We start from the raw sequence: 27362 nt of genomic DNA on the forward strand, positions 1-27362 counted from the left end.
TAAAGATGATTAAGGTCTCAATCTAAGCCTTTAGAACTGAAATGAAGTATATCCTCTCCCTTAATTACAGCAAAACAACTTTTTCAATCCCTGCAGCCTCACGAATTGAAACTTTTGTTTTCTATAATTAACATTGCTAACTTGCAACACTAACAATAATTATCATGCTCCCACTAACATGATGATTATTAGCATAACACTTATGCTCCCACTAGCTTTGACATGTACTCAGAAATCAGCTGGACTTCTAGAAATCAATACTTTATTGACTTTCTTACCAAAGTTCAGATTTCTGATACGAGATGCTTTGATAAAACTTTATCAAAATCATACACCTTTCCTTAGATAGCATGCATGTGTGTCTAAACAATTTCAGAACTATGAAAATGGATGTCGTAATCATAGTCTCAATTGTTTAGACCTTTTGCCATCTGCTTCAAATCTACTTGGTGGAAGTGTTTCATCACCATCATTTTCATGAATCGGAGAGAAACCTTATGACCCTTAGATTTTATGGTGTATGTGTTCTTATCTATGTGAATCGTCAAAACCATAGTCACAAGACAAGGATAATGACAAATCCAAACTCATATGGACTGAACTTATGCAATCTTAACTTCTTGCCACCTGGCAGTACAGGGCCTGCCATTGCTTCCAAGTTGTTATGAAACCAATTGAGAACTTTCAGAACTCCTATGCAAAGCCAACTTTAACTGGAATGGGCACAGAATATGTCAACAGGATAGGTTATAAACCTCAAGTCGTGTGCTAGTGAAGAACCTCAGGTTTTATTCTTGATTAGTTCTTGAAATTCTTTTTAGGATCTTTAAGACTCCCACTATCCTCTTGAAATATAAGACTATCTTGCCAAATATTCAAGAGATAGTGCGGATTCTTTATCAAGACAAACACTTCACACAATTGGCCTTAGTTGGTCTTTGTTTTATCCAAAACATCACAACTTACCAATTTCAAATGTACAAGAGTAGGACACTTTTACTCTTACATTTGACAAGTGTTTTAAACCTTTCTTTAAGATATGTCACTAAAGTAACAATCTTGGAGTATGACTCTAAGAATTGTTTTGGAACGAAGTATGACTCATCTTCCTGATCTAACCATTTCAACAATTCATGACTCCTATTCTTAGTCATAAGAATGCACTAAGATGACCTTTAGAGGACTAATTGTGATATGATTTCTAAATCATTAAGATGATCACAAACATGATACTAAAGTACTCTCCCATCTTTTCAGATTTGAGAAACTTTTATCTTTCTGCCTAATTTGATTCTTCCCATTCGTTCTGCCATACATTGAGACTTTTCCAATGTTTCAGAATTATACTTAAACTTGTAAGTATAACCATATTTACTAAACTTTAGTCAATCAAATAGTCTTAACGAGCTTTGTGGTGGACATGACCAGTGCACAAGAATGTGTACTCGATCCCTTTGGTCCTTCACTTGACTCACACATCCATGTGAACAAGTAATTAGTCTTGATTTTCCAATGCTTGAAAGTTCTCATTCATCATACTATTCAACTTGCATGATTCCAAGTTTCGGTCCAATTGAAACTTGGGTGATGAGGAACTTTCCTGATTTGGTAAATTTAGACACTACCACAAATGAAAGAATCAAATCCATTTTCCAATATTGCTGTCAGTGGAATCATATAAGCAACAATTTTCCACAAATGCCATTGTAAGGATACTTCAAATAAATAAAATTAAACAATTTTCTTTTATTTTAAAACTTTGCGGAAAAACTTATCCTTACAATCCACATGGAAAATTGTTGTTATCTATTCCTTAGCAATATATCATAACTTCTTAAGCAACTGCTCAAAATTCTGATGCGATCGAAATGCACCTTCGCGATCAGAATCAGCATATACTTCCTTTAAGATTTCTCTCTATTCTTTGATTCTTAAAACATCAACATGTGACCCAATCACATCATGTAATGAGGATCTCAGAATAGAACTTAACAGAGTTAGATAATGGGCTCTACCTGATGTAGAGTCAAACTTATTGACTTTAACATCCTTAGGTAAATTTGGCAGCTTTGCAATCAACGCCCCTTCCTTTGGCAAAATAAACATATGGACTCTTTGGTAATGGGACTATCTCAGACTTAGCCTTTCTCTTTACCATTTGGTCAACCGGGTTGACTATGGCCAATCCCTTTCCATTGGGAAGAGAATGCTTTTTTCTGGATTTCCAGTGTCACCATTGTCACTGTCCATAAAGTTTTTGGGAAGTTGATCTTCTAATCAAATTTGCTTTACTATCGTTCCAAATCATTGTTGATTCAGCAGCACCAAGCAAATAGATATGATCATTAAGGTTCATGTCATAGTCTGTTTCATAGTAGTCCCAAAGGAACTCACTATGTGACTTAGAAAGTGATTGAACATCCAACTTTCTCAAGACTTTGACACCCAACTCTCCCGGCTTGTCAATATGTGACTTCATCTCTAAGATGTGATCACACATAGACCTTGCTTGCCATTAGGACTTGAGTGACCTTGAACTTGTGGGTTAAGGGGAATAATTGGAGGATGTGGAGGAAGAGAAGTATGACTTCCATGAGCCAAACTCGGGAAGTCATATTCATTAGGAAAGCTTGGTTTGGGAAGATCATTGTTGTCTAAACCAGACATCAACAATGGGAGAAATTCACGTAAAGTTGATTTAAGTCCTTAATATAACACCCAATATGATATATTAAGGCTAGGACCCAACAAACTATTTTATAACTTGGAAGAGGGATGCCGTAATCCAAGCTATAAAATATTTGAAGGTAGGTGAATGACGATTCACCAATTTCCACCAAGATAAACGAAATGTATTATTAAGTTTTAATTGGTTTTGAAACTCCTAGATTCTTTTGAGATTCATTGAACTTTTCAATGGCATGTTTCAATCTCGAGTGTGCCCTTCAGGTTTTGTGACTGGGATGCCGAGGATCACAAAACAAGGTGTGAAGTAACCATGCAAATATACTTGGTACCCTTAATATTTACCCCTCAATCGATGTGCCGGTTAACCACACACGCTCCAACGATACTATGATAAACATTAAGTTACCCTTTGCCTACCTTATTAAGTCCAGGTTAGTGTGCCGGTTAACAAAAAACACGCTCCACTAACAGCTTAAACAAAGTGCAAAGTGTAATTTCATGGATTAGCACCTTATTCACATTTTCCTAAGTAACTTAGATTGGGAATTTATAAAAAGTTTAGTTACTTAGTATTTATCATTAATACTTTTAATGAAGGGAGAATTATAGTCCTTGTCCTACCTGTTCGGCTAACGACCCTCCACCAGTCAAGGAAGCGGTGGGTGAGAGTCGACACCCATTAAACTGCCATTTTATAGGCAGTAACCTTATACCCCCCTTATAGACCGGCTTCGTGAATGAGGCCTACTAATGGTAAGACGACTTGCTCTTATACATATAATATATTAAACTTTTAATATTATAATAGTATAAGGGTGTATTTTAGACATTTAAAATACTTGGTGGTTTAATCTATTAATTAAACTATACTCTTAATTTAATTAAATTTAAACCATGTCTTAATTTAATTAAATTTTGGAAGGACCATAATGACATATTCTGAAAAGAAGCTCGTGAAGATGCTCCTCATGCTGCTCTCTGGTCTTGGAATACACCAATATATCATCAATAAACACAATAACTAAGCGATCGAGCATCGGCCTGCATACCCGATTCATCAAATCCATAAATACCACATGCACATTGGTGAGACCGAAGGGCATCACCACGAACTCGTAATGCACATAACGAGTCTGAAATGCGGTCTTCTCCACGTCCTCCTCTCTCACCCTTACCTGATGGTACCCAGACCTCAGGTCTACCTTGGAGAACCAAGATGCTCCTTGGAGATGATCAAAGAGATCATCAATCTGCAGAAGGGGATAACAGTTCTTAACCGTTAACTTGTTCAACTCCCTATAATCGATGCACATACGGTGCGAACCATGCTTCTTCCTGAAAAATAGAATCGTCGCTCCCTAAGGAGAACTGCTCGAACGGATGAACTGCTTGCCTAGCAGCTCCTGCAGCTGAGATAACAGATCCTCCATCTCAGGCGGTGCTAATTGTTGGATTAATGTCTAAGTCCATAACTATAATTGGTAAGACTTGACCCGACCCGGCATGGTCCATTTGGGTTGCATGGCATCATGCATTTGGATAGACTATAATGAGAGAAATAACACTTAAGGTTGGTTAATATATTATAAGTTCTAATATATTAATAAGGTTATTTAATTAGTATTGATCAAGAATTAATTTGAAATTAATTAAGTGATCAAAAGGAGACTAATTAAATATATGAGTTGATTGTGTAAATCATTCATTCTTATATATGTGGGCTTGTGATCCAAGATTCCTTATGTTGGACTAAGTCCATGGGGTGACCCATGGATACTCCATGGAGGTTAAAATCCATGGAGCATAAGGAATGGGTAAAGTTATGAGTTACATGGTGTAACCCTAATAGCCTTACAATGGCATTTGTGAAAAGTATCCTTACAATGGCATTTGTGAAAAGTTGTTGCTTATAAGATTCCATTGATAGCAATATTGAAAAAATGGATTTGATTCTTTCGGTTGTGGTAGTGTCTAATATTACCAAATAAGGAAAGATTCTCATCACCCAAGGTTCAATTGGACCGAAACTTGGAATCATGCAAGTTGTATAGTATGATGAATGAGAACTTTCAACTTGGAAAATTAAGACTAATTCCTTATGTGAATAAGGAAAGGACTAAGGGATCGAGTACACATTCTTGTGCACTGGTCAAGTCCACCACAAAAGATCAAGAAGACTATTCGTCATGATTTACTTAAGTTCAGTAAATATGGTTATACTTATAAGCTTAAGTATAAGTCTGTAGCATTGGAGAAGTTTCAATGTGAGACAGAACGAATAAGAAGAATCGAAGTATGGCAGAAAGATAAAAGTTTCTCAAATCTGAAAAGATGGGAGAGTACTTTAGTATCATGTTTATGATCATCTTAATGATTATGATACCATATCACAATTGGTCCTCTAAAGTCATCTTAGTGCATTCTTATGACTAAGAAGAGGAGTCATGAATTGTTGAAATGGTTAAATCAAAAAGATGAGTCATACTTCGTTCCAAAACAATTCTTAGAGTCATACTCCAAGATTGTAACTTGAGTGACATATCTTAAAGAGGGTTTGTTAACACTAGTCAAATGTAAGAGTAAAAGGTTATCTACTCTTGTACATTTGAAATTGGTAAGTTGTGATGTTTTGGATAAAACAGAGACCAACTTAGGCCAATTGTGTAAAGTGTTAGTCTTGATAAAGAATCTGCACTATCTCTTGAATATTTGAAAAGGGAGTCTGATATGTCAAGAGGACAGTGGGAGTCTTAAAGCTCTTGAAAGTTTCAAGACTTAATCAAGAATAAAACCTAAAGTCCTTCACTAGCACACGACTTGAGGTTTATAACCTATCGTGTTGAAATTTTTATGCCTATTCAAGTTGGCTTTGCATAGGAGTTCTTAGAGTTCTCAATTGGTTGCACAACTACTTGGAAGCAATGGTAGGCACCTGAGCTGCCAAATGGCAAGAATTTAAGATTGCACAAGTTTAATCAATATGAGTTTGGATTTGTCACTAACCTTGTCTTGTGATTATGGTTTTGACAAATTCACATGGATAAGAACACATACACTATTAAATCTAAGTGTCATAAGGTTTCTCTCCGATTCATGAAAATAATGGTGAGGAAACACTTTCACTAAGTAGATTTTAGCTAGATAGCAATTGTGATATTTGCATTCTCAAAGTCGTTAGTGGAGCGTGTGTGGTTTACCGGCACACTAACATGGACTTGTGAGAAGTGGCAAAGGTCTAAACAATTGAGACTATGATTACGGCATCCCTTTACATAGTTCTAAAATTGTTTAGACACACATGTGAGCTATCTAAGAGAGGTGTATGATTTTGATAAAGTTTTATCAAAACAATCTAGTATCAGAAATCTGAACTTTGGTAAGAAAGTCAGCTGATTTCTGAGTACATGTCAAAGCTAGTGGGAGCATAAGTGTTATGCTAATAATCATCATGTTAGTGGGAGCATGATAATTATGACAAAGGTTGCAAGTTAGCAATGTTAATTATAGAAAACAAAAGTTTCAATTCGTGAGGTTGCAGGGGTTGAAAAAAGTTGTTTTGCTATAATTAAGGGAGAGGAAATTATACTTCATTTCAATTCTAAAAGCTTAGATTGAGATTTTAATCGTATTTAATCAAGGATATATATATGAATTTCATGTTGGAATGGCTCAACATAAGGAAATTCTATATATGGGTCCATTATTTGCGTTCTAAAATTCGATTATGATTACGGCATCTCTTTTCATAATCTGAATTTTGAGAACTTGGCAAATTGAAATGGATATATTATAGCAAAAGACTGGTTTAGTCTTTATGTGAGACATCATGAATCGTGTCCCATATGCTTCGGATATAGGATCGATTACATGTGCTATATTCATCCTTTCTAAAATTTTCCAAATGCCTGGGGCATTATGAAGGGAAGAGGTCTAGAATTTGATATGACTAAAATGATTAAGCAATTGTCGAGGACAATCTAAGGTTTACCAAAGATTGGTTGCTCAAGGACAGTTGGAAGTATAATGTTAATTCTGGAAGGACCATATTGACATAATCTGTAAGAAGGCAACTCTTTTTCAGAAGTGATAGTCAAAATGGAATATGGAAATGTTTCAAAGTTAGAAATTATTCAATCTGTGTAAGATTAGGAAACTTAAAGAAAGAAGGATGTTTCCAAGGAGCTGATCTCCTTTGGAATGGTCTGTAATGATTGTTGTCAAGTCTTTCTGACTTCGTGCATAATCATTAAGAGGATCAATGCATATAAGTTTAGAATCTAACAGATTTCAGTAAATGGCATGAATTTGGAATTCTTGCATTTGCAGTAAGGATTTGGGACTGTGAAAAGATGATCATTAGAGTGATGTTCAATTGATCTATTTTACAAAGTAAAGATCATAGACAAACATAGTATGCATACTTGGTGTATGGCATGACTAGTGTTTAGAAAACATAGTGTACATGCTTGGAGCATGGGACAACTATTGTTTTAAATTCAAGTATAAAGTTGATAAAACCGAAACAATGAATAATGAGTAATCAGTATGGTGATAAATAAAAGTGTTTATTTATATTCATAGGGTTTGATACCATATTTGATTCATTTATTCTTGTGTTTCACTTTGCATGTTTTGACTTCCAGAATAACTAAGTCGCTCTTCCTGAATGATTAAGTTATTCAAACCATCCACAGTCGGTCATATGTTGGAAGTAGATATGAATCAAGACTGTCATGGGTTGGTTTGTAGAGGTCCAAGTTGGTGGACAAAGTGGTGCTACAACACTCATGAGTGCTCATAAGTTCTGAGTATTGGATTCAACCCACGCTCATTTGAATCACTTCATGGATTTTATCACGAGTGATCATGAGACGATAATATCTTATATTCTTAAAACCTAGAGATATGAGTTGTTACTACGAGTTGGTTATACATTGATTGCACGAAAACGCATTGGTAACTCGATGTTATAAAACGTGCCTTTGTGTATGATTCAACAAGTAGTAGAACAAGCCATATGAGTCGAAGTTTATCCATTCCTTTTACCTTCGGGATAAAAGCGATATCTGTGGGCCCCTCGATGATTTAAAGATGATACATGTGAGTGATTGTCCAAGCCAGGACTGATTTGATTTGTTCAATCAGTTAGTCATCATGAATCGGAAATCGGGAAACAACAAATGGACAGAGAGAATGATTGATAATCCATGTCTCAGTCCATATGATATCTAGAATGGAGGAATATATGATCCCTTATCTAATGGACAAGTCATTGACAAAGGTCAGAGTTCATCGACAAGGTCAGAGTTGGACAGAAGCTTTTGAGAGCTACGATTGCTGATCGGTTCCTGAAGTCATACGCAATAATAGTTTTAGCTTATCCGAGTGGGAGACTGTTGGATTAATGTCTAAGTCCATAACTATAATTGGTAAGACTTGACCCGACCCGGCATGGTCCATTTGGGTTGCATGGCATCATGCATTTGGATAGACTATAATGAGAGAAATAACACTTAAGGTTGGTTAATATATTATAAGTTCTAATATATTAATAAGGTTATTTAATTAGTATTGATCAAGAATTAATTTGGAATTAATTAAGTGATCAAAAGGAGACTAATTAAATATATGGGTTGATTGTGTAAATCATTCATTCTTATATATGTGGGCTTGTGATCCAAGATTCCTTATGTTGGACTAAGTCCATGGGGTGACCCATGGATACTCCATGGAGGTTAAAATCCATGGAGCATAAGGAATGGGTAAAGTTATGAGTTACATGGTGTAACCCTAATAGCCACCATATAAAAGAATCCCATGGCTCAAGAAATCGTGCACTAATGTGTGAGTGTGAGGGCTAGACGATTTCAAGGAGTGTTCAAGTTTCTCTCAAGTTATTCCAAGTGTATTTGGTGTTGTGTGAACCATTTGAGGTGTCACACTTGGGGCACTAGGCACTCAAGCTTCATGAAGACATTCTACATCAAAGAGGTATGTATTCTATCTTGTTATATTTATTATTTTGTATGCTAGATTAGGATAATACCTTGGATGTTCATAATTGTATGTATAATAGAGAAAACATAGATCCAAGGTATTTAGGGTTGCATGTACACTTAGGAGTGTTAGAATGCTCATAACCCAACACTAATCGGTACGACACCTTAGCAATAGGGGATGCACCTGGAACAAGGTCGATCCTGAACTCGACCTGCCTCTCAGGAGGCACACCAGCTAACTCCTCCGGGAATACATTGGCAAACTCTCGGACCACCGAAACCTCTGAAAGTGAAACCTGATCCCCAACCCGCGTATCCACCACGTAAGCCAAATAACCTGCACACCCATGCTGAATATACTGTCGAGCCCTGGCTGCCGAACAAAACCCTGAACCCATCCTGGTGCCCTCTCCATAAATAACCAGTTCTCCCCCACTTGGGGTTCAAACTACCACACGCTGACCCTCGTGTTCGATCATGACACTAAAACGGCTCGGCCAATCCATACCCACAATCACGCAAAAATCCCCCATGGGAATAGGAATCAAATCGATCGGAAAGGATACCCCGAAGATCTCCAGAACGCAAACCTGATAAACCGAAGAAGCAGAAATCATGTGTTCGTTGGTGATAGAAACTCGCAATGGACACTCCAACTCCCCTATGGGCAAAGCAAGCTCCCTACTAAAAGACCGAGAAACAAAGGACCGACTCGCACCCGAGTCAAACAACACAAGAGCAGGCAAGGAGTTCACTAAGAACGTACCTAACAGAGGTACAAATATATGAGTATAAAACATACACAATCAATAAGATAAGGGATAGAAACATACCAGTCACAACATCCGGTGCTGTGCTGGCCTCCTCGGCAGTAAGCTGGAAAACGCGACCTCAAGTCCTCGGGGGCTCCGCCCTGCCCTGACTCCCATCCGTGATCCTCAATGTAGCCGGCGCTGGAGCCTGCGCCGGTCTTGTAACACTCCAATTCAGGTATTGCCATTGTAGCCCTTGAAGTTTTTATTATTACATATTAAGTCCCTAAGTACGATGGGCGTACTTCATAAGTACGCTTAGCATACCATGCATAAATGATCGCGGAAGGCCAGCACGTACGCTGGGCGTACCAAGAGTACGCGGGGCGTACGTGACAAATATGCAAACCCTAATTTCCGGACTTGAGACTTATATAAGCATCCTTATCTCATTTGAGCTCCACCCTAATCAGCCTCCTTCACCTTCAAACGTCCCTAAAAACCCTAGAATGATTTGAGAGTGTGTTTTGAGCTTAAGGAGTGCATTTGTGGCCATTTTAGTGTCCATTCAAGAAGGAGGAGTTGCTAAGCAAGCTTGGAGTGGCTTTGGGCTTCAAGAATCTACATCTAGTTCACCTTGAGGAGCTTCTGGAGGTATAAAGCTTTGATCTTGCCATCTTATTCATTAGATCTAGCTAGGGTTTTCTATTTTGTCCCTTTAGTTGGTTTTGGACCTCCTCTTTAGAGTTGAGCAACTACAGAGGCTGAAATGGTTAGATCTGAAGTCCTTTGGTCCATTCATAGCATAAAAATGAAGTCTTGATGTGTGTTTTGACCTCATGCATGGATTAAGACCCTTGGAAAGGTCTTAATGGGTTGTTGGGAGCATATGGGACATGCAAAGGAATAAAGTTTCCAACTTTATGCCCTAGGATGTCTTAATGAGCTCAGATCTGATTATTGGATGTTAGAAAAATTGAGTATTAAGCACTTAATGGAAGAAAGTGCTTAATCTGTTAGTACGTTGGGTGTAACTTAGCGTACGTAGCACGTACGACCCAGGGACCCAGTACGCTGCACGTACCAAGGTGGTACGCAAGGCATACGCACAACAGATGGAGTTGGACATGTTTTGGCTTGTAAGCTTTTGGGACTTGTTTAGTCATTGGGCCTGGTCATGTTTTGGATTGGTAGGCCAATTTATCTGTTTTGGGCCATGGTTTCTATGGTTGGGCTTTATTGGGCCATGAGGCTCATTAATGATAATTAGACATCGACTTTGGGCCCAATAGCAAAGGAAGACTTTTGGGCCATTGTGAAAGGACTTGGGGCTTGGACTCTTCAATTGGATTGTGTTCAGTCCTAACCTTGAGTAATGTTATTATTGTTCAGCAGGGGAGGTTACAGACTGTTAGGAGAGCAGCTTTCGGATTCAGCAGACAAAGGTGAGTCTCCTAACCATACCAATGGGTCTAAGGCACCAAGGCCAACCCATTTTATATGTGGTATCCTAGCTGAGATTGTATTACGTGGCATGTTAGTTGGTATGAGCTAGGAAGTATGCTAGTGGTATATGTGGTATGTTTGTATGGAAGACCATGGGAGAGTCCATGACACTTGGATGTAAGACCATGTGGAGAGCCCATGGCTTTCCTATTAAAGACCATGGGAGAGCTTATGGAACTTAGGTGTAAGACCATGTAGGGAGCCCATGGCATCCTGGAGTAAGACCCCGGGGACGAGCCCACGTTATCCCTATTTGTTGTATGCATAGCTTATGTGATATGTGTAGCTGTTATAGCTAATATGATATGTGTTATGTGGTTTGTGTGTGGGTATGCTCAGGGGAACTCACTAAGCATTAGCTTACAATTTGTGGATTTATTTCAGGTACATCTGAGCCCAAGGGCAAGGGCAAGGCATGATGGCGCGGCGTGTACTCTCACTCGGGCATTTTTATGGGACACTCTGACATTTTGAAATAAAATTGTATTTGACATGAGTTTTGCAAACAATTGTATTGGGATTTCATGATTGATGATATATATTTTGGCAAATTAAAAATGAAAAATTTCTCTTGAAAATGGGGTCATTACAGGTCTGGCAACGAGCGATGGACAGTTGGCCTTCACATGGCCAAGCTGGTCGCAATGATAACAAATCCTGGAACTGAGTGCTGGAGCCTGCTGGTGGCAATCCCTCGCCATGTGACCCTGCCGGACACAATTGTGGCACCCAGATGATGATCGACAAGCACACTCATGCGCCTTGCAGCACTTCCCGCATGTGCGGCACTTTCGGCCCCCAGATCTAACATCAGCGGTCTTAAACCGCTTTGGCGCATGCTGCGACTGCGCCGGGGCCGACCTCTGCTCACTCGTCTGCAGATCAATCTCAATCTCACGCCGCCTGGCGGCCTCCTGCATCTCCAACAATGAACTGTAGCACTGAATATAAACAAACTGCCTGATCTCCGTATTGAGCATGCTCAAGTAAAGGGTTATCTAGGCCTGCTCAGATGCATCAAACTCAGGGTAGAACATATCTCTCTTCGTGAACATCTTGGTGATCTCCGTCACCGTCTCAGAACCCTGTCTCAAATCCAGATACTCCTGCACTAACCTCTCCCGCTCCACCAGCGGAACATATCGGGAGCGGAACATCTTAGAAAACTGCTCCCAAGTCATTGTAGCCCTCTGCTCAACAGAATAGGAACTACTAGTGAGCCTCCACCATTCCTTCGCTCCAGACCTCAGAAGGTTCAGAGTGCACCTGACCTTTTAGTCAGCAGGGCATGAACAAGTGAAGAAAGATCCCTCCACATCAGATAGCCACCTCATGGCTATGATCGGGTCCTGGACTCCATCAAAAGTCGGGGGCTTCGTATTATTGAATTCCCGATACTGAAAGACCCGCCGTGTCCCAACACCTGCAGCCGCCACAGCTGCGGAGGCTACAACAACAGCCGTCTCAGCAATGGCTGCATAGCGATCATCAAAGAACACCATCATCGTGGTCTTGATAGACCTGAACATCTCCAGAATCTGACCCCGGACAATAGCAACCACCTCTTCGCGAATGATCTCTCTGACGCGGTCCTCTGACAATACCGACTCACCCTGTCTGTCGTCTGCTGATCCCGACCCAGATCCGATCTCAACTCTTTTCGTAGTCACCATACTGAAATTACACCAGTAAGACATCAGATAAACCACATATCATAGCGGGGAACCAACTCCCAACGAAGCCCTAGGGGTTGTGACTTCCTTGCTACGCGTACGGGTCCTGTGCTTTCAGTAGTACGGGCTCATAGTACCTTCCAAACCTACCTGTATTTATCTCAATGATCATTACAACGCCCTAACAATACTCGTAGGTAAAGACGAACACTCAATCCTCACTCCCTAGAGAAAGGCTAAAAATCTCATGACTGGCTGGCTGACCCCACACGACTCAACCATGAAACTTCCACCAACCATGCAACACTCGTATATGCTAGCCATACATAACACTGGACCCTATTGACTTTCGAATATTTGATCCTAACCTAAGCCCTTCATCAAACAAGAACAGGAAATAAGGCCAAACCAAACATTCTCAGGCTATAAGATCTTAGTTATATATAACCATGATGCATATACGAAGCAACTATAGTAATGATGTCAATTCCATAAAAGAATGGTCCTAGGCTATCAGGCATCATATAATCAAGCAATTCTATCATGCAATTCCTGAAGATCCCTAGCCTATGACTAGCATGCTGTTCTAACATATCACAATATCAAATAACAATATGGTATTTTGGGGTCTACTTACTGGCTCTGGCTCATTGTACACATCGCATCCTCCTTGATTATTTTGAAAACAATTTGAAAATTATATTAAAAATCTTTTTTCATTAGTTTGAGACTGGATTCACACGAGTGTTCCTCCAATTCACTCAAACCAAGGCTCTGATACCAACTTGTAACATTCATTAAACTCTGGAAATTTTAAACTTTTTAAAGAACCCAAAAATCAACACTGTTTATAGATTGTTTTCAAAATAAGTGTCACATCAGAGAAATCCCAAAATCATGAAATAAAATATGAGGAGGTGCAGATCACGCCTTCGCCTTCCAGCGATCCTCTAAAGTATCTGAAACAAAATCCAAAACTGTAAGCCCAAAGCTTAGTGAGTTCCCCAAAAATACCGATACATAACAATTAGCACAAATATAATAACAGCATGTAATGGGTCCACAACTTAACAGTCTAGATTACCCCTGAGCACACAACAAAAGTCTGGCTTGCCCTCGGCTCCCCGGTCTGATCAGTCCTTGGACTGAATGCCGCTAAGCCCTCAGTACGAGTCTGGCATGCCCTTCCCGGCCCTCAACTCGTATCTGAAATGCTCATGAGTCCTCAGTATTAGTCTGGCATGCCCTCCCTAGCCCTCAGCTCATATCTGGCATACTACAGGGTTTGTTGGCTACAGCAGGAAGCAGTACCACCTCAACCCAACCCACACAATATGTCGACATATAGCATATAATATCATACACAGATAAAGACCTTGCACAATAAGGATGTGGATTTGGTGAAGATGCAATTGCAACACCGAAAGGGTTCCGAATGGACTTCCAAACCCGAATATGAGATGATGGAGCATTATCCTGAGTTATTTGCAACAATGGATTTCGAGGACGAAATCTGATTCAAGTGGGGAGAGTTGTAACACCCGTTTCCAGGTATGGTTCTTTTGAATTTAATTTCATTTTTGAGTTTTGGGATTTTGCGTGGGCCACAACGAAGTGATGGAATGCCCATAGAGTGGCAGCATGGCTCCGGGAAACGCTCATTCGTGAACCACCACGATGTGGCAAGGTCTTGACCACAACATGGTGGCGACTAGGGCTCAAATCCCTAGATTGCGGGATTATATTTACAACCACTCACAAGGAATAATTGCCATCTTCTTGAGGATGACCATGGTTGCATAAGAGATTGTGGGGGTTGGGGATTGTTAGACCTCTTCTTTGGAATGATCATGGTAGTTGATTTGTTCTTCTGTCATGTAGTCTCTAATAACCAAGTTGGAAATAAAAGAATTAACATATGAAATATGTTTAAGAAATGGTTACTTTTGCAATTATCGTTTTATTACATACAATCTTGAACTAGAATTGCCTATCCATTGCTTTCCACATAGCATATGCTTAATAATTATGTTACTAACGAGACAAAGTTCTCAATTTCTCATGTACTACTTATTACCACGTGTTTTCAGGTACACACAAGAAGTACAATGTCATGTATAGAGGTGGCAATCTTTTGAGTAGTACACTTGAAGATAGATTGCGATTAGCTTTTGAAAGAAAACAACTTAGACAATTACTTGTTGTGCATATGTTGTAACTTGAGTTGTTTTCTCTATGGTTTTGATGTTGAATGGTAACACCCATAGACACAAGCTATATCTTTTGTAGAATGTGATGAAAAAGGGACCAATCATGTTTGATGTTACATATTAAAATCTACTCTATTGCTTTTGTTTATTTTATTATAAATCTAGTTGATATTACTATTACTTGACATGTGGTTTGCCCATATCTTGTCTTAGAGTTTTTTTTGTAAAAAGTGTTGTTTTCAAAACTGTTTGTAAAATAGGGGCTGTTTCAAATCTATTTGCAAAAATAGGGTTGTGGCCCCACTTAAACTATACGTATGATTTTTTTAATTACATAAATGGTCCTTGTACATTATTAGAATTTTCAGTTTTATAATATAAAACTTTTCAATTACACATTTAGTTTTTACATTTTATTTTTATTTGTTACCTTTACCAACTTTATACATAACATTTCTTTTATAATAAATATATTATTAATGTATTATTTTTTCATTATAAACATATTATTAAATTTTATACATAGACCTTACTAATTTATACAATTAAAAATATATCATTAACACTTTCAAATCATTATCAATACCAAATATTACTAAATTATATATAACAAATAAAATAGATATTTCACATCATATTTATAACATTACTAAATCATAAGACCAATTCAACATTAAATTACAAAATCAAATAAACATAAAATTACAAGATCACTAAACTTGAAATTATTAGATCAATAAAATACATTACTTACATCACATTAAACCTTGGTTGAGAATTTGGACAACTTTTTCGATTATGACCTAGTAGGTGGCATATGCCACATCTACGAGGTTCGTCGGGATGATGCATGTCCATCTCATTACATATTCGGTTTGTACGCCTCCTACCTTGAGCAACAGAAAATTTTGAGTAATCCGCTTCAATCACCTAATTTGAATCCAACTAATAATCAACATGGGGAAATGGTGCAAAACCAACATTATATTGTAGTTTATAGGTAGCGCTAGTGTACACATCCATGGCTTTTCTCCTACCATGCCATGCCTTATCATAAGAAACATCAACATGCAAAATAGTTTTAATATTTGCTTGTATTTGTTTCACCAGATAAGCAAAAATGAATATAAGAGAATTTAACTGCAAATCATAGGGAAAATGACATAAATTAGTATCTTAAATTTAATGTTGACATCATTTATATATGTAAGATATGTATATAAATAAATACATACCTTATGTTTGAGACAGAAAAAAACTAATGATACAAAGATGAGAGGAGTATGGAAACTGAGGATGCAAATATAAGGAACAAAGAAGTTGTAAGACTGATGAGAAAATTCAATTCGGTGATTAGAATTAATAGCATCAAAAAGTAAAATGTAGTCGATTATAAATAAATACATACCTTATGTTTGAGATAGAAAAAGAACTAATGATACAACGATGAAAGAAGTATGGAAACTGATGATGCAAATATGAGGAACGAAGAAGTTGTAGGATTGATGGGAAAATTCAATTCGATGATTGGAATTAATAGCATCAAAAAGTAAAATGTACTCGATTATAAAGAACAGAGATGACAATTCATCAACAGTAGAATACCAAATGTACATTGACATTTTTGGATTCTTCAACTCTTTTGGAATTGCTTTTACATACATTATTATTGATCAGACAACTCATATATAAAATTTGTATATTTATTTATTTTATGTCTACTTCTAATAATATCGATATAATTATTTAATATATTTAATTTTAATAATATTTAATATTTATATTGACTGAAGGTAAACAAAAATTTTTAAATGGTATAAATTATTAAGGTCTATATACAAATTTAATAACATATTTATAATAAAAAATATTATTTATAAATCAAAGTGGAAAATGAAAATAAAAATACAAAACACAAATATATAATTGAAAATGGTAGTTCCATAAAACGTAAAGGACCATTTATGTAACTTTAAATGTAAAACGTATGTGAAAGAAGTGGGGCCAAGCCCCATTTTTACAAATGGACTTGAAACAACCCCATTTTTACAAGCCATTTTGAAAATAGCCCCCTTTTTACAAAAAACTCTCTTGTCTTATGGGTGTTTGAATGATAGCATTACTTGGACAAGAATGGCCTTGGACTCTTTTTTCTAGTTTTTTTGGAGCTTCTTGCTAGCCTGAAATAATATTTTGCCATTAAAAAAAAATGCTTATCTAAATTTGCCTTGGCATACAAACGAGTGGTGGAACTAACTCAATCAAGAGGATGATAAAAGGATTATTGTTTACTTTTTGTTGGGCATGCAGGAATAAATTAAAGTACAATTTGCCAATGAGAAATCAACCATGAAATGCACTACAAACTTTTGACTACAAACAATGGTTCGCCAAAACCGGTGCTTGACTGAAGTTTAGCTATGTTTCACCAAAGTAGAATCATCTTGCTCCCACTGCCATGTAAAAAAGAAAGTAAGCATTTACAGATAAGTTATCCATATCAGTTCCAAAACTTCTATGAAAGGATGCAAAAAGAAAAACACTCAACTCAAACCCAGCTTGCAAATATACTAAATAGTTTATACAAAAAACTCACAGGTAAAGGCGCAAATTTCCAATTGTTGATGGTTATGGACGTGTGATCTGATTTCATGCGCTCGACCTCGGTTGTGAATATATGTGGCATGCCTGTCAATACCAGGTGTTCTAACTGCTGTTGTTGCAGCAATCTGGTTGGAATGTTACGTAATTTATCACAACACCTGATATCTAGATGTTTGAGGCTTTGCATTGATCCTTCTTCAACAAACCAGCTCTCCAGTTCCTTCAGCATCCACATTTTCAACACCCTAAGCTTACTAAACCCTCCTTTATGGGAAACCATTTCTTTCCCTATGTAGGACTGTCCCAAGAGCCGGAGCACAGTCAGGCACGGAAGTTGACCGAGAGTTTGCATAGGATCCTGCTTTAGCAGTGAGATTGACAATGTCAAAACCTTCAGGGTTGGTGGGAATTCATTTAAATCAGGTAGCTTTTCTAAATTCCCCAACAAGTTTAGATGGGAAAGTTGCCCAAGGTCTGACATTGATTTAAACATCAGTTTTGAAGGGCGCCCTAGACTATCTTTGGATCGCAGCCTTAAGGAGCGTAATTCTGTTAACTTGGAGATCCATTCCATTAAGTCGTCCTGGTTAGAGCTTAGCTGGAATGTAATACCCAGTTCTCTAAGATCATTCAACCTGTCTAAACCATCCTTTATGGGAACTTTCTCATCCAAAGACAATCCCCATAATGTCCAGAGCCTCAAGGAAGAGTACTTTGGATGCATATTGAGACACATTTCGTTAAGATTGAGATGGTAAAGTTTTTTCAGTCTCCAAATGGAACATGGCAGCTCATCTATGCATGTATGCTTCAAATCTAGGGTTTCTAAATGTGTCAATTCACCCACTGATGATGGAAGAGTATCTAAATATGTCGATCTCAGACCTAAGTACCTTAAATTGCATAAGTTACCAAGGTTTTCTGGCAAGATGGGTTTATACACGCCCTCTAAGTCAAGCACCCGTAATAACCCAAAGCCTTCGCTGATGATATGTCCCAAAAGATTTCCAATTCTCTGAGCATGCATGTAATCTGTTTTCTGATGGTTAAATGACGTGTAAGATCGTAGGTGGGACGGATTGAACAAAGAACTTTTAGGCTGTGATTTCTGTGGGGAAGATGGACTGGACATTTCTATTACATACTGGTTTCCTGTTTTATTCTCATTTGATGTAAACGAAGAGAAATAATTTGAGGATGAAGAGTAGGCAACATTTTCCTTACCAATGATTTCCCTTCTGTCGTTTCCTTGTTCTCTCTCTGGACTATCATATTCAACTATCCTACGGACATTTGGAAAATCTACTCTTTCAGAATTAACCAACTTACGATAGTTGTGAAAGAGATTGGTTTCTTGGGCTTTTGGAAACAAATAATCATGAAGAACTCCAACCACGCGACATCTTCTTGGGCTATTGTCAGACCTCAATTTTGATATTTGAATCATGTTTCGGTTGACTAATTCTTCAAAATATGTTTCGGCGATATCTTCTGGAAACACTTTGGTCGAATTCTGTTTGACAAAGCCTTCCGCAAGCCACAGCCGTAGTAACCTCCTTACTTGAATGTCAAATCCTTTAGGAAAAAGCACTGAATAAAGCAGGCATACCTTCAAGTGGTCGCTCAAGTCGTTAAAGCAAAGAGACAATATGTCTACAGAGTTTTGCTCACAACAGAAAACTTGAGACCAGCTGCTTGGATCCTTCATGGAGAAAAAACCTGCAAGTAGGACAATATTCCGGGGTAGACCCTTACAGCTCTGTAGAATTGCCAGCTTTGATTTCTCTGGAACCAGAGCCCAAGTTTGTTCTTTCCCGATCTTCTTTCTGAACATGTTCCAGCTGTCGTCTTCAGTTAGAGGCATCATACGATGCGAAACTATCTTCATCTGTGGAGTTTCCATTGTTTGTAAACAAGTCAAGAGCAGCTTACTTCCGTTCTTTTCATCTGGTAAGGTTTCCTTTAAAACTTCCAAGTTATTGCAAGTACTTAAGCCATCAAAGATAACCAAGTACCTTTTATTCTTCAGGTATGATGAAAGCTTCAACTTCACTGCTTTCTCATCATCCATATTAATGGGTTGATCCGTGATACTTTGGGTTGCCTTGAACAAGTTTAGCAGTATGTCTTTTGTGGAGTACTTCTCCAACACCGAAACCCAAGCACAGAATTGAAAATGGCGCTTGATGTCTTTATTTTTGTAGATTATGCGAGCAAGTGTTGTTTTGCCTATACCCCTTTGACCAATAATAGAGACAACATGTTCAGTACTGTTGTTGGTGAGATGGTCGACCAGAGTGTCGACATCTTCTTTCAGCCCAAAGATTCCCAAATCTTCTTCTTTGTAGGAAAAGCTTGAAATTCGCCGTCTTTGCTGAAAACGTTCTTTGACACCGACAATCTGAATCTCTTCTTCGTTGCATGAGTAACTGAAGCTCAGTTCATCCATATAGCCTACATGATTTGTTTCTTGTGTTTCTGAAGTATAAGAAGAACCCTGTGCAGGGGTGTGATTTTTCACAGTTCTATGATTTTCACCCACAGTTTCTTTATCATCTTTTTCTTCGTTTGAAACTTCTTTTATAGGAGTCCTCAGGTGAGGTTGATGGTCTCTTAGGTACATCAGTTGTGTAGTGATTTTCTTTACCTTCTGGTGGATATTGTAGCAAGATTTCAAGTTGTTGAAGAAGAAAATATGGTTTGTTAAGAAACCAAATACATCCCTCCTACAAGCAACAATGAGCGTGAACTTCTCAATCCCGTCCTCGATGTTGTACACAGCATCAAGGTATTCTTCTGGTTGTTGGTTGATTTTCATCGTGGAAATCATCAACTTTCTCAATGAGTTGAGCGACTTAATGATCTCCTGGACGTCATAGACTATGACTTTGTTTTGGGTTTGTGAATGCCCTTTCAGCATGTCAGTTAGTTTCTGTAACACCACAGATACTACTGCCTCTACTACCATTGGATAAGATCTCTCTCTATTGTGGACTAGGAGCACGGTAGTTATGGAGTTGTGATACCAGGAAAGGTTTCTTGACCCTTTTATACAAGTTTACGCCTCAACTATTCTTTGTGTTTGGCCCACCAGCCTACCCACAATGATCAATTTGTTTCATGGGTTCTTATTTGCTGATCGAGGAAATTGCATATGAGTTTCTGTTTATTGATCTGTAGGAACTAAGAGGAAGTTTACCAGGAGATCTTTTCGTTTGTTTTTATACATGTAACTTCAGTTAAGGTGATAAGAAAAGGAACGTTTATGTGTATTCACACATTTCACACTTGACACTCGAAAAGGACATAGAAAATAAAAAAGAGAGGAGAATTTGATTGGCGTGTCAAGCACCGTTGTCAATATTTGAAGCTACAAGTAAATTTCTGTTTCTTTACGACTAAGCTATAATCAAGGTTAATAGAAAGAAGTTTACAGGGAAGTTACGAGGAGACATACTTTTTGCTTTTTCTTTGAAACACCAAACAACTAAAGTCTATTTGTTCGATTACGACAAAATTAAATAAATAGTCCTATGGTTTACCAAATGTTACCAAATAGTCCTATGGTTTACCAAATGTTACATTAATGTTTTTTTTGACAAATATGATCATTGTGGTTTCTAAACTTAATAACATAATGATCTTTGCACCACCAAAAGGCTTTTAGTCCAGCGGTATCTGGTGTTCCCTTCTTGAGGTTGAGGGTTCAAGTCTCAATATGGACATAAGTGGATAGGAGTGGTTTAGTATTTATTTGTATTTGTCCTTAAAAAAAAGCATAATGATCTTTGCGGTTTCTCAATCTTACACGAATGGTCTTGATCTAAATAAAATGACTTTTTGACACTTCTTAAATTTATTTTATATTTTTTTAAACTAATTACAATTAAATAAAAAAAATAAAATAAAACCACACACTCGATTGGGTTTTGATCCCCACATCCCCAACGATAATATACTTAATCTCAAGTTAAGAACTACCAACACTAATGGTCCCTTTATTTCTCCACTTCAAGACCTCGACGATAATATACTTAATCTCAAGTCAAGAACCACCAACACTAATGGTCCCTTTATTTCTCCACTTCAAGACCCACCATTATGTCCGGTAGAGATTGAAACCATAACTAAGTTCTTTGATGCATCACAAGGATCCGGTAAATGATTCCGTTAGAGATCCATGGTAGCTATTTTGGTTAACAAACCACAATAATAATAATAATAATAATAATAATAATAATAAATCAGACCCTATCGAGGTTAGTAGTAGCTATTTTGATTTACAGGCCACACAAAAAAAAGACCGTATCCACAGAGAAAGGGGATGCACCTATGGGTTAGGGCCTTAGGGGGTGTTTATAATGAAATCATCGCGTGGGTTATTTTCTCGATTTGGGGCGTGATGTTGTAGTGCGACAGTGATGAAAGAAAATATCGCATAGACCCACATGACTACTCTTTAAAGAGAGATTGAACTACCCACTATATATCAGTATGATGTCGCGCCCACTCTCATGTAGTCAAATCCTAGTATGGTTTGAAGGCTATCGATCTGCGGTATTATGCTGTGTTTCTGTAATTCAGTTTAAAAGCAATTGGCATGTAGTTTGTTCATTCTATGACTATAGAAATGCCCTAATCTCCAAACCCTAATCTAATATCCTTTTCTTGAACTAGTATTGTTGAACTTATCAGGCTTAACCATCTTAGAGTGAGAGTTTGAGACCTACCGATGATTGACAACAAAGAATATAGAATTTAGGGATGCGATTTTAGATTTCTGGTGAAAAAGAAGTCTAAGGGATGTGAGTGGGTGGGGGTTGTATGTGTGTAGGATGGGATGGGTAAGGGTGATATCTTATTATTTTTATTTGTAATTGATATAGTAAAAAAAATGATAAAATAAATTATTTATACTACTAATCATGGTGTGTGGATAACCACCTGAAAGATCTTAGCCCTTAAATGCTTCAACTTTAATTCTGATTGTAATAACTCGCTATTTACGGCTAAGCAGAGTTTAGTTCCTCAACCATCTGCCCCCATCTCCCACATTCCACAAATGGCGATTAACCTGCAACTCTTCCTTCTTCTCCCCATGTTCTCTCCACCACATTCCTTAAATCCTAGATCAATTACGTAACCTCCTTTCCCACCATTTTTGTGCTTTCATCCTCACAATCGATAGTCGGTTGTTGTCTCCTCCCATGGCCGTTATAATTCCATATTTACATGTGTTTTTTTTTTCCGGTTGCAGATGCTCCACTGATCTCACTACTTCGTCTTCAACCTCCCACTACATCTTCAACCCCCCACTTCTGTCTTGCTTCTCCTCCTTCCCTTATGAAGGTCGCAACTTCTTGCTCATGCCGGACAACTGCCCATGTTTCCCTAATTCTATCAGTTTCTTCAAGAACTGCAATCAGTTTTATTCAACAACTACACCACACAAATCCATGATTGATAGAAATCAGACATTTTTCCTTAACTGTCCCGTCTATATAAGTCTTTGATTGACTGTAAATGTTTAAAGTTTCTATCAATTGCTTCAATTGCTTCCTTCTTCTTAAAATTTCTTATTCCAACAAATGTGTCCTCTGATCTAATTTGGAATAAGAGATTCAACTGTTTGTTCGTCTTCTTCTCCAACCCACTCCAAGTTAGGTTCGCCATCCCCTCTATCAATGGAGGATTCATTTTCATTAAAAAGAGCATCCATAATCTCGATTTCAGCCCGAATGGAACTTACAAAATTCATCTCCAGGTAAATTTCCTACTTCACAAACCACCATCGCAACCCTAATACTGATTATTTCATTATCTTCACCCATTGAAACCATAAAAGTAATTTGGGAGAAATTGAAAGGAACAAAGGTGGAAAAACATTCAGTTTAATTTGTGAGTAATTCCTACCTCCTTTCTGTTAGGGTGCAAAGTTCTCATCGGATGTGGCTGACCGGCCCTCTTGTATGTGTAAATGGGTTGAGTCTTTCCTATAAATAGGAAGTGATTGACTCCAATTAGGTAAGACCCATTTTGAGAGTTAGTTTAGTAAGAGAAATAACAAAACCCACTTGTACTCTTACTATTCTAATGGAGCTTAAATGATTTTATTTACTCCTTGTGTTCTTGATGTTTGTATGATTCACTAGATCTTTACTATTCCGCATATGTCATCATAATCTGGGTTACTACAATTGGTATAAGAGTAAGTCTTTGAAGATCAAAACAATTTTTGAAGAAATGGTTCTTGATTTGGCTACATTCAACACAATTGGAACGTTTATGGTGATTCTATCAATGATCTCTTAAAATCTATTTGAATCGTGCTTGCGTTATTGAATTTTTTTTCATTTTGACTAATTGGATCAACTTTTTTTTTGAAAAACTCAATTTTTATGATCCAATAATTTTTCTCATTGATCAAGCCCAATCCGATCCTATTTTCTTTTGTTTGATTCAATTCTCAATTTGGAAATATTGTTTTTAGTCAAAATCTAGCCCAAATGTGAATTAAATTCATTGTTGTTAATCTTGAGCCCAAAATGCATTTCATCTAAGATCCAATATCTTATCTGTTATTGTTCATGTCCATATTTTGAGCCCATAATTTTTTTCTTTGATATCATCATATTTGAGCCCAAAGATCATTAAATCCATTCGACTACTAAATCGTTATTGTTCATCTTCGTCATCTGCTTACTCGATTTTATGTTCTGATGTTTTTGTCTTGATTTTTGATAAATTTGTTCTTGCGTTTCGTTTTCGTTTCAACATTCTTGAAAATTGATTAGTGTTTGCGATTCTGGACTTATGAATCGATTGTGTATGATTTACTTGATAACAAGTCGATTATGATCAAGTAGAAATTGAGAAATTGTCAATTGATAATTTGATTTTGAGGAACTTGATCAAGAACAGTTGAAGGTGATGAAGAACAGTTGAATAATCTCCTTTTGATCTGAAAATCAATGTTAGATTCATGAATTTTGTGTTTGTTGACTATTGAAATCAAAAAGTCAAACATGAAAAAGTCAAAATCATATTCTCAAAACATCGATTCAATGGATTGAAGCTTGAAATTGGTTGATACAAGTCGAACAAGGGTTGTTTGATGTCGAAATTGCATTTGATTGGAGTCTAATTTCGAAATTGATTGGGTTAGTGATCTTTATGTCAAACGCTGTGACTAGTGCTATTGTTCGCATCTTGAAAGTGATTTGGAAATCGAACACATTGTGGACAATATTGATTTTGAATGATGGAGTCTTGGAGTCAAAAGGAGTTGATTTCGACATGAAAGGTCAAATTTGATTTGGAGTTGATTCTTGGAGTCAAACGAATTTTGACTGGTTTGGTCATTCGCATCTAACATGATTTTGAGTTTTGACAAGTCAATTTTGATGTGTATGAGTTGTAGGAAGAATGCAAAATTGCTTGATTTCGATGTGCACACTTGGAATTCGATGTATGATTGGCAATTTTGACTAATAAAGGTTTGTTTTGGGGTGGATGGTCAAAAATACATCGTTTTGGGTAGATTGAGGTTGATGGTCGAACTAACATGGATTTGGGTTTACTGGTACCAGTCGTTTGATGTATGTTTGGAATCGTTCAATGTGTGCCAGGCTATTTCGATGTGTTCGCTTCTACAATCGTGTTTTGGGTTGACGGTCGAACTAGGTTCGTTGTGGGTAGATTGGCTTGAGGTTGAATTCACTTGGTTGAAGTTGTTAGATGTACGTCTGATAAGTTTGACATGAGGAAGTCACATTTGGATTGAATTCGCAATATGTGATCATGATTTGGGTTCTAAAAGATGTATTCGATCATAGGAATGAGTACAAAAAAGGATGTAGATCTAGTTCTACATAAATATCCCAATCACTAATTACAATGAACTACATCTCTCAAGAACCCTCTACAAGTGGTATGCAACCCACTATATATAAAGGTGCAAACATGTCTCTCTCTCTCTCTCTCTCTCTCTCTCTCTCTCTCTATATATATATATATATATATATATATATATATATATATATATATATATATATATATATATATATAGGGTAAGGATCAAATGAGAACACCTAAAAGGTTGAGAACGCGAGAACAGTTCTGGTCCAATCATTTTATAGGGGTATATTAGTAATTGCGTATTTAATTTAAATTATAACAAATCTTAATCTCCTAAATTTTAGCAATATTAATTACAGTTACTTAAAATAACAAATTAACCAATTTTTATTTTATTTTTTTTATTAATATATGACAAAAATAATTTTTATTAATTTTTTGTTAAAAAAGTCGTTTTTTATAATTTATCATTCATCAGATATTATTATTTATAAATGAGTAAAACATGTTTGTAATTATAAAACTATTAAGTTGTAATCGTAAATGAAGAAAACACAATTTAAAGATTAAGTTTTATTCATAAAAAGGTAAAAAAAAAAACTCGACTTATTATTAAACTTTGTTGTATTCATAAATAGAATTTCTAAAGATCGAGTTTATACATTTATATACTTATATTCATAAATGAATATGTCAAATACTAATTTCATACATTTATACATGATTATATTCAACAATAATTAACCCACTCCATAGGAATATATTCATAAATGAATATGCCAATACTAGTTTCATACATTTATACATGATTATATTCAACAATGATTAAACCATTCCAAAGGAAAAAAAATATTGAAAAATTCATCCATATGCCAACCATTTTCTTGAGTCGGTTGTAACCTCATTCTTCTATTTGGATCAAATGGCTACTTGTGTGACGAGCACCAATGATACCTAAAAAGTCATATCATTTCTTTCTCTTTGATAAATACCTACAAAATGCCAATAATATGTAAATACAATAAAAAGATCAACAAAATATTAAAATGTATGATTAGTAGAAAAATCATGTGGTGTTATAATCATAAATGATAGGATTATAATCGATTTTCTAACCGTTTATATTGCTGATAGTTATAATTATAAATGATTACTATCGGTGTCTTCTAATGATATGTACATCCATGTTTATAATCATAAATGATTATAACTTTATAACAATCATCAATTGTATAACTTTATAACAATCATCAACTGTCTTTTACAAACAAATCAATTCCTTTTAGTTCATCTTCATAATCATATATGCATCAGTTAATACCTGAGAACAAAGCAACACAAATGTTTATAAATGCTAAATAATTGTATATTTTCTTATTTTCCAAAAAATTTATGATCATTCAAATCGAAACTATATCTAATCTTAATTTTTATTACAAAAAACACATGTAATCTAAAAGTGGTTTTATTAAGCAGTACTAATCGTTACATTGTAAATTCAAGTTGAAATATTTCTATTTCAAGCCAATCAAACACCCACTTTAAGAAAAGCAATTTCAACACTCAATATGAAAATCAAAAGATAAAAAAATCAAAGGTTGTAAAACAAAAAAGATAAGAAAGAAAACTTAGTGCACATGACTTCAAATAGATATTTACCTATCGCTCCGAACGTGTACTCAAAATAATCTTTGACGACGTTTAAACAAAATATAATAACATATTAACAACTATTTATCCATCTTCGAAGCCTAATTAAATCATCATCATCATCATTCAGCACCACAATCAGAAGAATAAAAAAAGGAGAAGAATTGTCTTGGGAGCCAGAAACATGTACCTGAGCTCTAGCACTGCTGATTGTTAGGGGCTTCAACTCTAACACCACTGTTATCCCCTTGCCCTTCTCGATCTCACTCTGAATCCCCCTCTATCTCTCTCCCTTATGTTTGCCCATTTTAGAGAAAATGAACTCTATTGTTGTTCAAATCGTGAAGATCCAAAGAGGGAACCAACCGTGTAAATGACCACGTTTAGACTAAGGAGGAGGCCCGATGGTGGCTGTGCGATAGT

General features: G+C 36.7%; 1 protein-coding gene and 1 long non-coding RNA gene across 3 annotated transcripts; both read right to left on the reverse strand.

Moving 5' to 3' along the window:
* Positions 1–15489: 15489 nt before the first annotated feature.
* Positions 15490–16322, reverse strand: LOC145118509 (uncharacterized). The gene is made up of 3 exons (XR_013713329.1): positions 16237–16322; positions 16064–16118; positions 15490–15968 (listed from the first exon to the last, which is right to left on the reverse strand). It is a non-coding gene; the product is annotated as an uncharacterized LOC145118509 (long non-coding RNA).
* A 467-nt stretch (positions 16323–16789) lies between these two features.
* LOC145119796 (putative disease resistance RPP13-like protein 2) lies at positions 16790–20400 on the reverse strand. 2 transcript variants are annotated; one of them, XR_013714011.1, is made up of 3 exons: positions 17425–20400; positions 17121–17281; positions 16790–17008 (listed from the first exon to the last, which is right to left on the reverse strand). XR_013714011.1 is itself a non-coding variant. In XM_079055540.1 (2 exons), the coding sequence occupies exons 1-2, from the start codon at positions 20398–20400 to the stop codon at positions 17243–17245; spliced, it is 3015 nt and encodes a 1004-aa protein (XP_078911666.1). In that variant the 3' UTR covers positions 16790–17242. The 2 variants fall into 2 exon arrangements, 1 of the variants encoding a protein (XP_078911666.1); XM_079055540.1 differs by having other exon boundaries at positions 16790–17281.
* Positions 20401–27362: the final 6962 nt, after the last annotated feature.

Source organism: Lactuca virosa, chromosome 6 (assembly GCF_052849685.1).
Source record: "Lactuca virosa cultivar CGN04683 chromosome 6, Lactuca_virosa_CGN04683_v6, whole genome shotgun sequence".
Taxonomy (NCBI): domain Eukaryota; kingdom Viridiplantae; phylum Streptophyta; class Magnoliopsida; order Asterales; family Asteraceae; genus Lactuca; species Lactuca virosa.

Excerpts from the sequence above, each read along its gene's own strand:
- LOC145119796 (XM_079055540.1), bottom strand. The coding sequence starts at position 20,400 with ATGGTAGTAGAGGCAGTAGTATCTGTGGTGTTACAGAAACTAACTGAC. Across the intron at positions 17,282-17,424 it reads GGAAATTTGCGCCTTTACCT|TGGGAGCAAGATGATTCTAC; the intron begins GTGAGTTTTTTG and ends TTTACATGGCAG.